At 38.7% G+C, this 12,379-nt stretch overlaps 1 protein-coding gene across 1 annotated transcript in view; it reads left to right on the top strand.

Annotated features, from left to right (window-relative positions):
- The window catches only part of LOC111976390 (A-type voltage-gated potassium channel KCND1-like), a 78,881-nt gene that overhangs the window by 58,358 nt on the left and 8,144 nt on the right, over positions 1-12,379 (top strand). The window contains exons 2-3 of the mRNA XM_024005191.1: positions 4,803-4,965; positions 5,247-5,330. Of these exons, the coding sequence (XP_023860959.1) occupies positions 4,803-4,965; positions 5,247-5,330 (247 nt within the window). The remainder of the gene's footprint in view (positions 1-4,802; positions 4,966-5,246; positions 5,331-12,379) is intronic.

Here is a 12,379-nt window from a genome sequence, read left to right as displayed (position 1 = left end):
TAACCCTAACCTTAACCCAACCCTAACCCTTAATTATAAACCTAACGCCCAAGAAGCCAGTTCGCTTATCACAACAGTCTCTTGAGCCTCCCTGAGAGGCGCCTCACGTCAACGGCACTAGCATCGACATTGCTAGCTCTGCCGTCACATACAATTCCTGTTTCGATCCGCAGGACTTTGTCGCGCTCGCGGCACCGCGACACGAGGGAGACCCAGAGGCGGCGCACAATTGCCCCCAGCCGTCGTCCAAGTTATAATAGGAGAGGGTTTGGCCGCGACAGTTCTCTGTGTCCTTCCCCAGTTCGTTCCCATCACGCTCTCCGACTCCCTCGGCAGGCAGGCCAGCCGGCGCGGTGCACGCGACACGGTCACCAGGTGTCGGTGTTTCCTAAGACACTTGTGGTGCGGCTGCTTCTGGGTTAAGCGAGTATTTGTTCGTGTTTCGGAGGACACGACGGCTCTTCGACCTCAACTCTCCCAGTCCGTACAGGATTGCAGCGACGATGGAACAAAAACTGTAACTACCAATGGATACCACGAATTGAGGAGAAAAAGGGTAAAAAAAATAAATAAACATTTATAATAAATGCACAAAGAAACTCCATACAGTAAGACACATATGGCAGCTGTTCGGCACTGTCGTCAGCACCTTGGAGCGTCAAAACAATTCAGACCACATAGTGGTACTACAGTATTAACAACAATCAGACCACACATGGATACTACAGTATGTAACAACAATCAGACCCACATAGGTGGTTACTACAGTATGTCAACAACAATCAGACCACATAGTGGTACTACAGTAATGTAACAACAATCAGACACCCACAGTGGTTACTCACTATGTAACAACAATCAGACCACATAGTGGTACTACATATTAACAACATCAGACCACATAGTGGGTACTACAGTATGTAACACAATCAGACCACACAGTGGTACTACCAGTATGTAACAACAATCAGACACACAGTGGTACTACGTACTGTAACAACAATATCACGACCACAGTAGGTACTACGGTAGTGTAACAACAATAGACCAACACAGATGGTACTTACGATATTGTAACAACAATCAGACCACATCAGTGGTAGTACAGTATGTAACAACAATCAGACCACATAGTAGTACTACAGTATGTAACAACAATCAGTACACATTAGTTCGTGTGGTCTCAGTAAAATGATCCATAGCCTATAGGCTATTTAGTGTGGTCTCAGTAAAATGATCCATAGCCTATAGGCTATTTAGTGTGGTCTCAATCAAATGATCCATAGCCTATAGGCTGTAGGCTAGGCTATACAAAGCGCATGCTCGGAGAAGCTGCTGGGATGGTGTAAATAAAACTAAGCTGCATTACATACTGCAATGCGCTCTAAAAATAAAAGATTCCTGGAGTATCCTTTAGGGGTTCTTCACATTAAACCTGTTAGGGAACCCCTATAAGTTCTTCAAAGAACCCCTTTTGATTTATCCTGGAATAACCTTTTGAAGAACCTTTTGGGGTAAATGTTTTAACTACCCCCCTCCCCTATTATTATTAATAATAATATGCATAACAATAACAACAATAACACAACATTTTAGTTGTCGGTGTTTATTATGATTTTAGTGGCAAAGCAGAATAAAAAAATCCCAATATGAGGTAAACTCCCAGCAGAGCCCCAAGTCCAATGGACATATCCTCTGGTGTGTTGATGTTAATGTGTTGATGTTCTCCGTATCCACAGCCAGAATGATTTTACAGTGCATGGTGATCGAACAGGTTTCCTGTTATATTCATCAGAGGTGTAGGGAGGGTGATGTCTGTGAATCCAAAAATGTTTAACTATACAGATGATCAACAAAACATGCACTCAACAATATTCATACCTTGGTTTTTGTGGTAAATAAGAATGAAAAAAACGGTATTGTGGACATACCTTGTCCATTTTCATTGAAGAGTTAAGGGAAGAAGATGGTTCATGGTATCTGCGTAACATTGCCAATTGACATACCTTTTTATGCCTCCTCGTATACCTACAGACACAAAAGTGAGCAGTTCAGTCATCTGCACCCAATACAGCTAGCCTTCAACATATTCTTATAGCATACATATTCTTACCTCTTTGTTGATTGATATCCATTGAATTGTGTTCATTTTCTGTTTTAGAAAGATTTGAGCAAATATGTAAAGATTGATGGTGTCATTAGAAAACAATATCAATTTAGATCGTACAAGGGACAAACCTTAAATTGAGATCCTTACATTTTTCAGTTAAGTTCCTGCACCTGCTGTTCTTTCAAATCCAAATGTTTCAGTTGGGCAGTTAGGTTCCTGCAAGAACCCCCCCAACTAAGGAGGTTCCTCGATGAACCCCACCTCCTATAGGGTTCTTGGAAGAACCTTTTGGGGGCAATTTTCATCGTCAAGAACACCAAGGTTCTTCAAAGAACTTTGAGGATCTTAGAAGAACCCTTGTTGAACCCCTAATTCTAACCCTGTGCCACGTTCTGCTCTTCCTGATCAAAACTTTTTTTTGTGCTACCTAACCAATGGCTGTGCTATGTAGGCCTATAGTGGCAGTTCAGGAGGACAGTCAAAGGCTTCTTCCTAAAAAATATATATTCGTCCAAAAAGTTCTATATCGTGTGCGAAGACTAGCCTATGTTCTGTTCAGTTTGAGAGAGAGCGTGTAAAGATGAGAAGGAGGACCGGAGGTCAACTTTGATAGCTTGCTAATACTATAATATATATTTTTATAAAAACAATATGTTTCTTTCCCATGATATATTTATCGGAGTTATTGACCTCACAGTAAGCCAGATTCTAGTAACTTACATTGTGGTGCTGAAATTAAACAGATCCAATTATATAACGTGATCGGTAACAGCGATTTTGTCCGTGATGCTTTATGCTAGAAACAAGCTGTAAAATACCCAGGAAAGAGGTGACTGAATTCATATGGGGATACCTTTGTTACGTTTCTATGACGTTCATTGGCTGAGCTACAACCTGTGTTATGTTTCTATGACGTTCATTGGCTGAGCTACAACCTGTGTTATGTTTCTATGACGTTCATTGGCTGAGCTAACAACCTGTGTTATGTTTCTATGATGTTCATTGGCTGAGCTACAACCTTTGTTATGTTTCTATGACGTTCATTGGCTGAGCTACAACCTGTGTTACGTTTCTATGATGTTCATTGGCTGAGCTACAACCTGTGTTACGTTTCTATGACGTTCATTGGCTGAGCTACAATCTTTTATAGCCAAGGAGACAAAAATGTACTTTGCTTGGAAAGTAATCTAATTCTGTCGCTATCAATTGATTGCGCTATTAACTTTCTGTAAAAATAGATGTTTAAACCAATACAACTTTTAGGGAAACACTTGTGACCTTCTCTCGTTGGGTTAAACCACAGAAGAAGAGTAGCCAGCAGTCAAAGCTTCATTCTTCTGCGTCAGTAGGCCTACACCTTTCCACCACAGACAGAGCAGGTAGCCTAGTGGTTAGACTGTTGGGCCAGTAACCGAAAGGTTGCTGGATTGAATCCCCGAGCTGAAAAGGTAAAAATCTGTCGTTCTGCCCCCGAAAAAGGCAGTTAACCCACTGTTCCCCGGTAGGCCGTCATTGTAAATAAGAATTTGTTCTTAATCAACTTGCCTGGTTAAATAAGAAAACTAACTTTTTAAAATACCATGCATAATGACGTCTCAGATTTAATTATTTGCAAACAGGGACCGTTTCATTGCAAACAAGACACGCTTACTTGGCATTGGAGAAATATGATAAGATTAACTCATCGGCCTCTCTCTCTGTCCATTCTTAGCTTGAAGTTTTGGTAATTTGTGTGGTATTCTGCTAATGTGTCTAGTCATGTGAAATGACATAGAATTGCATGACATTTTTATAAAAGGCATAAAAAATAAATCTCAGACCTGCAAATACGATGATAGATTCATGCAATTCTTTTTATTATAAAAAATATATTTCCATCCCTACTTTTGTGTACTGTGGTCTGATAGCCCACAACCTTCTGGTCCGCAGCCCTGTGCAAAATGAATGCGTTGTAATGCTTACAGGACGAAGTTTCTGGTCTGTCCAAGAAGTGAGGGTAAGTGGTAGTTATGTTCTCTGCTATCCACTTTATGTTTTTATTATTCTTTTGGGTATAGGTGATGTTCACTTTTTTTTTTTTAAGCGTTCAGTGAAGGTTTAGTTAGAATATATTTTGCTAAAGGGAGGGCCATCCATTCTCATTTCAGAGAGGTCTGATTTTGTACAGGTAACCCTTATTATAAACAACGTACACTCCCTAATCAGCCTTTCTTTAATGAGGTGTTCAATTACAAAGATAAGTTTCTGAATTTTGACAAGTAATGTATTATAAATAAAATGTTCATACATGCACAGTGAAGACTTGTCACAATGGACATACAGTATTGAAGTCTCACTACACATATACAGTATTGAAGTCTCACTACACAGTGAGTCAGTAGTAAGAGAATGCTTCAGTTGATTTCATTCTCTTCTCACCCTATGAGTTTCCAATTTGAATATGTTTTCTCACTGGTGGTAGAGTGCTGTAATTGCCATCTATTTCTGCCACATTTCTTTTTTATTTAACTGTTTGAAATTCAAGGCAGGACGATTGACACGCTTACACTCACAGCCGTTGGTTTGTACCTCTTTCTGTCTGTCTATACTGTGATGTTGAGATACAACTGTTCCGTCGCACTAGTCCCCGTAATGACCCGAGAGAAGCGTTGCTCACATTAACCCCCCGCTGGCTTGTTGTCGCTGTTTTCAGATATGGAGACATGGTTCCAGACTCCATAGCGGGCAAGATATTTGGCTCCATCTGCTCCCTCAGTGGCGTGCTGGTGATTGCTCTACCTGTGCCTGTCATAGTCTCCAACTTCGCAAGGATCTACCACCAGAACCAACGGGCAGATAAGATGAGGGCACAGCAGGTAAGAGAGAGAGAGGCGGGATGTCATTCTTATCATGTGTGTGTCACATTGTTGTTCTTCTGCTGTATCGCGTGATATGAGTGATAAATAAGTAGGAGCAATCTGCCTTCACATAACAAGGTGCGCTTGTCAGGCAAAAAAGCCTATTGTAAAGCTACGAGGAAACACACTGTCTTGTGAAATGGGAGTTTGGTTTCTATTCCCCAGATATTGCTCACTGGGTTGTATGTGGAACAAGTGCTGACACAGGCATTTCTGTCCAATTCTTTTCCATTCTCCAGAAAGTGCGTCAGGCAAGGATTCGAATGGCTAAAAAAGGGGCCACCAATGCATTCTTGCAACACAAAGAGGATGGGGGATTGCAGGTGAGGAATTCACATGAACAAATGTTACCTTATGGTCATATACAGACAATCCAGGTTATTTCACGTGTTCACGTTTGGATTTCAAATGTACAGAATACAGTATTTAATCTAAAGTATGTTCAACACAATAGGGAAGAGTGAATAGTAAAAGGTTAAATATACCTACATTAATGCTTTTAGCAGAGGCTCCAAAGTGCTGGGATGGACTGATAAGATCAAGCACTTGTTCAGCCTTGTGATGAAACAAAATAACACTAAAGCTTTTGCTCTGAAGCTTTTTCTGTTCAGGAGACAGTTTTGTTGCCATGGTATCATTTATTGTAACTTGTAATTAACTGTAGCTTGTATCTAACTGGAGCTTGTAACTAACTGTAACTTGTAACTAACTGTAACTTGTAACTAACTGGAGCTTGTAACTAACTGGCGCTTGTAACTAACTGGAGCTTGTAACTAACTGTAGCTTGTAACTAACTGTAGCTTGTAACTAACTGTAGCTTGTAACTAACTGTAGCTTGTAACTAACTGGAGCTTGTAACTAACTGTAGCTTGTAACTAACTGGAGCTTGTTCTTGGCCAGTAATGACTGTATTTACTTCAGAATTAGACAGATTACTGTTCTCTCTGTCTCGCTTTCTCTCTCTCTATTTCTATCTCTCATGCTCTCTCTCCATTCTGGAACCCCTTCCTTTCACCAGCACGTTCTGCTGCAGTTCCACTAAATCTGCATAAGAATGTCATGTCACTGTGATTGCCAACAACACAAAACGGATGAATAAAGCACATTGTGGGGATCAGTCATCTTCAGTTTCAAAGGCTTTTAAAATAACCAAATGTCACATTGAGAGTCATTAATATTTCATCCCAAACTTCCCCTTGATTAAATCTATCCACCGGAGTCAGTCCTGCAATTATGAAGGGTCACTTGCTACACCAAAATTGAATCCTGGCAAATATGATCATCATTGCACATAACACATATAACACTCCAGGATGACCCCTCCTCACAGAGATTTTACCCCATGTAATCATTGCAGTTCATGGGGTTGCTATGCCGACGGTGGTTGTAATCCTTAGTTGTATTATGTGTGTTTGTTTGATTTTAAACAAATTCTTCATTCTACCGTAAGAGGAGAGAATAGCCTGTGGGTAAAGCTTTGGGAAAAAAGAAAAGGCTGAAGGTTTACTGTCAGACTGCAGCTGTACCTACCGACATACAGTACTGTGTGCATGGCAGACTAGTGTATTTAGTAACTGTGTGTTGAATGCATTCTTAGAACAGAAGGTGCTACCTAGAACCATAAAGTATTCTTCAATTGTCTTTATAGGAGAAACCTCTGAAATTACTATTGTTTTGGTTCCAAGTGGAACCCTTTCACAAATACGAGGTTCTAAGTGTTATATTTACCTTTATTTAACTACGCAAGTCAGTTAAGAACAAATTCTTATTTACAATGACGGCCTACACCGGCCAAACCCGGACGACACTGGGCCAATTGTGCACCGCCCTATGGGACTCCCAATCACAGCCGCTTGTGATACAGCCTGGATTCAAACCAGGGTGTCTGTAGTGACAACTCTAGCACTGAGATGCAGTGCCTTAGACCGCTGCGCCACTCGGGAGCCATATCCATATACATGGAACCCTTTCACCACTAAAATGTTCATCACTAAAAAGTATTACCTGCTTCACCACCAAAGGGTTTGACTACCTGAAACCAAAAAGGGTTCTCCTATGGGGACAAACGAAGAACCATTTTTTCCCCTAAGAGCATACACTCTATGATGCCAAATATGATTGAAAACAATTGAACTGTAAATATCTCCTGTAACTTTCCTTAATAGCCGTAGCCAGGGGAAGGAGGTGAAGAAGTGGTCCATCTTCCTTGCAGACACATTTCAGTATCCTAATCTCTCTTCACACCAGTGGAGGACAGAAGAATATGAGAAGACATTCTGCTGATTTAAGGACTAGAGGTGATAGAGGAGGAGGAGGCAGAGATTGAGAGAGATTGAATTCCCATCTTTACTAATGTACCAGGTTGAGCCCTGAGTAGTCTTTACTCTGTTTCTTCTCAGCAGTTGAAGTCACTATAATCCAATATTTACAATCCCAGAGTGAGATCAGGGATCTATAAACCCATTACTAACAGGACTGCTGAGCTATTTATAAACCTAGAGGGGTTGTTTTCTCTCCCAGGTCTCTTCTTGGTTTTGGCTGCAGTATAGTCTGTATATCAGTTCGTGGGACGATGTTATCGGACATGTCTGTAGTGAATCCAGCAGGTCTCCAGACTGGCTTTGTGACTAACAGAGCTGTTTCCCTGCTCCCTCCCTCCCAGCCTGGCACCCTCATGTCTCTCAGTCTAACAGAGTAGATCATCTGTACGGTAAGGATTTTGACAGGATGTTCACCGTCTATAACAGTTTTGATGGTGATCAACCACCTTGACCTGGAAATCTCAGCTCCACAGCCAGTTGTTTATCTCTGAACGAACCACAAAGAAACAGCTTTTTAGGAAGCATCTGAGGTGGCACTGATCCTCTGGGGTTCTGTGTTCAAATCAAATCAGAGTTTATTAGTCACAGATGTACAGTAATTGAGGTGTACAATGAAATTCTTACGCTCCAATCTCCATCAATGGAGGTCAAAGATAAGTGAGTGAAACAATAGTAATAATACCAGTAATAATACAAGTAATAATAGTAATAATAGTAATAATGCTAGTAATAACACAAGTACTAATAGTAATACTACAAATACCAGTACTAATAATAGCAATAATAATAGTACTAATAGGCAATAATAATAGTCATAACACTAGTAATAATACAAGTAACAATACAAGTAATAATAAGAAAAAATACTACAAGTAATAATAGTAGTAGTAATAGCAATAGTACAAGTAACACTACTAGTAATGATGCCGGTAATAATACAAGTAACACGAGTAACAGTAATAATAATAGTAATACCACCAGTAATAATACCAGTAATAATATGGTCCCGTGTGGGTCCCGTGTGGCTCAGTTGGTAGAGCATGGCGCTTGCAACGCCAGGGTTGTGGGTTCATTCCCCACGGGGGGACCAGGATGAATATGTATGAACTTTCCAATTTGTAAGTCGCTCTGGATAAGAGCGTCTGCTAAATGACTTAAATGTAAATGTAAATAATACTAGTAATAGCACAAGTAATAATAGTAAAAGTACTAATACTAGTACCAATGCTGGTAGTAATAATAGTAATAATAGTGATAGTAATAACAACAGCAATAATAGTACTAATAATAGTAGTAATATTAGTAATAATAGTAATAGTAATAATAATAGCACTGACAATAGTAATAATACTAGTAATAATACCAGTAATACCGGTTGCAATACTGGTAATAACACTAGTAATAATACTAGTAGTAGTGGTAAAAGTAATAACTGGTGATATTAATAATACTGGTAATAATACAAGTAATAATACAAGTAATAATACTAGTAATAATACTAGTAATGATACCGGTAATAATGACAACAGCAATAATAATAATAGCACTTATAATAGTTATACTAACAGTACTAATAATAGTAATATTACTAGTAATAATACTAGTAATAATGGTAAAAGTAATAACAATAGCACTAATAATCGTACTAACAATAGTAATAATACCGGTAGCAATACTAGTACTGGTAATAGTACTAATAACAGCACCAATAATAGTACTAATAATAGTAATAATACTAGTGATAATAGTAGTAATAATACTATTGATAAATCAAGTAATAACGGTAATAGTAATAATAGCAGTACTAATAATAGTAATAATAGCAATAGTAATACTAATGGCACTAATAATACCAGTAATAATACCAGTAACAATACTAGTAATAATACTAGTAGTAGTCATAATAATAATAGTAATGATACCAGTAATAGCACCAGTAATAGTAGTAATAGTAATAATAATAGTACTAGTAATAGTAGTGATACTAGTAAATAACAGTAATAGTAATACCACTAGTAATAATATAAGTAATAATAGTAATAGTAACAATAATAGTACCGATAATAGTAATAACACTAGTAATTATACCAGTAATAATAGTAACAATAATAATACTGGTAATTATACTAGTAATACTAGTAGCAATGATACTACTAGTAATAGCAATAGTTACTATTGTGACAATACTAGTAATAATAGCGATCATACTAATACTAGCGCTAATAATAGTAGTGACACTGGTAATACTACTAGTAAGCGTACCAGTAATACTAGTAGTAATAATAGTAATGGTAATACTACTAGTAATAATAGTAATAATAGTGGTACTGATAATAGTAATGACACTGGTAATAATGCTAGTAATGCTACTAGTAATACCAGTAATAATAATAATAAAAGCAATACTATTGATGGTAATACTACTAGTAATAATAGTAATAGCAATAATATTTGTAATACTACTAGTAATACTACTAGTAGTAATAGTACTGATGATAGAACTAATAATAGTAATAATACTAGTAATAATACCAAGTAAAATAATAGAATATAGAAAGATCACAAGACAGCACCTTGTCTTGTCTGCATATATATACTGTATATTTACAATTAGTTAAAGTATATACAGTTGCTGCAGTTAAAATTGGCAAAGTGTGTAAACAAAGATTGTGACAAGTGACTAACAAGAAAATGTTCATTGGGGGGTGAGGGTGTGCAGGGGCCAGTGGATAAATGTATGTTTGGGGGTAGAACAGGCCGTGAAAGTGGGGAGGTCAGGCTGGGTTCCCTGATGATCTTCTTTGCCTTCCTGTGACACCTGGTGTTGTAGTTGTCCTGGAGGACAGGCAGTGTGCAGCCAGTGGTGCGTTCGGCTGAGCGTACAACCCTCTGTAGTACCTTGTGGTCAGCGGTGGTGGAGTTGCTGTACCAGGCTGTGATGCAGCCTGACAGAATGCTCTCGATGATGATCCTGTAGAACACTGTGAGGGCTCTCAGGGACAGGCCGAATTTCTTCAGCCTCTTGAGGTTGAAGAGTTGCTGTCGTGCCTTCTTCACTACGGTGTCCGTGTTGTTTGACCATTTCAGCTCCTTGAAGATGTGGGACTTGATGTTTTTGACCGTCTCCACGGCGGCTCCGTTGATGTGGATGGGGGCGTGCCCAGCCTGGTTCCTCCTGAAGTCCACAATCAGCTCTTTTGTTTTGCTGACGTTGAGGGAGAGGTTGCTTACCTAGCACCACGACGTCAGAGTACCTACCTCTTCTCTGTAGGCCGCCTCGTCGTTGTTGGTACTCAGGCATAATATTGTCGCCTGCAAACTTGATGATGTAGTTGGAACTGTGTGAGACCACGTAGTCGTGGGTATACAGGAGACAGTTCTTTGTGTCCGGGTTAACATCACTAGAGAGGGAGAAGACTAACTGTACAATCAGACAGTCAAGGGCAGTCACTCAGTAATAAGCTGTGGAGGTATACTGTCTACTCATCAGTATAATGTCAACTCATCAGTATACTGTCTACTCATCAGTATAATGTAAACTCATCAGTATACTGTCTACTCATCAGTATACTGTCTACTCATCAGTATACTGCCTACTCATCAGTATACTGTCTACTCATCAGTATAAGTAATACGATGAGAAGCCAATTATAACTGATGAGTAGACAGTATACTGATGAGTTAGGCAGTATACTGAGAGTAGAGCAGTATACTGGATGAGTAGATGCAGTATACTGATGAGTAGACCATAATATACTGATGAGTAGACGTATACATGATGAGTAGACATTATACTGATGAGTAGACAGTATACTGATGAGTAGACAGTAAAATACTGATGAGTAGGACAGTATACTGATGAGTAGACATTAATACTGATGAGTGACAGTAATACGCTGGAGTAGACATTATACTGATGAGGTAAAGACAGTATACTGATGAGTAACAGTATACTCGATGAGTAGACAGTATACTGATGAGTAGACAGTATACTGATGAGTAGGACCAGTTACTGATGAGTAGGCAGTATAGACTGATGAGTAGACATTATACTGATGAGTAGACATGTAATACTGATGAGTAGGCAGTATCACTGATGAGTAGACATTATACTGGATGAAGTAGACATTATACTGATGAGTAGACATCTATACTGAATGAGTAGACATTAACTGATGAGTAGACATTATAACTGATGAGTAGACATATACTGATGAGTAGAATTATACTGATGAGTAGACAGTATACTATGAGTAGCATATACTGATGAGTAGACAGTATACCTGATGAGTAGATCAACTGATGAGTAGTAACTGATGATAGGCAGTATACTGATGAGTAGAGAGTATACTGATGAGGTAGACAATTATACTGATGAGTAGACATCTATACTGATGAGTAGACAGTAATATTGATTGAGTAGGCAGTATACATGATAAGAAGGCAGTATACTGATGAGTAGACATTATATTGATGAGTAGACATTAATACTGATGAGTAGACATTATAGCTGATGAGTAGACATATACTGATAAGTAGACATTATAACTGATGGTAGGCGTGTAGCTGATGAGTAGACATTATACTGATGAGTAGACATTATGCTGATGAGTAGACATTATCTGATGAGTAGACAGTATACTGATGAGTAGACATTATAACTGATGAGTAGACATTATACTGATGAGTAGACATTTATACTGATGAGTAGACAGTATACTGGATGAGTAGACAGTATACTGATGAGTAGACAGTATACTGATGAGTAGGCAGTATACTGATGAGTAGACATTATACTGATGAGTAGACATTATACTGATGAGTAGGCACAGTATATTGATGAGTAGGCAGTATACTGGATAAGAAGGCAGTATACTGATGAGTAGACATTATACTGTGAGTAGACATTATACTGATGAGTAGACATTATCTGGATAGAGCTAGAGACATTATATGATGAGTAGGCAGTATAGCTGATGAGTAGACAGTATACTGATGAGTAGACATGTATATGATTACAGAGTAGTGTCAGTAGTAAATCTGATGAGTAG

This window comes from Salvelinus sp. IW2-2015, linkage group LG17 (genome assembly GCF_002910315.2).
Source record: "Salvelinus sp. IW2-2015 linkage group LG17, ASM291031v2, whole genome shotgun sequence".
NCBI lineage: Eukaryota > Metazoa > Chordata > Actinopteri > Salmoniformes > Salmonidae > Salvelinus > Salvelinus sp. IW2-2015.
This window is presented reverse-complemented; position numbering and strand designations above follow the sequence as displayed.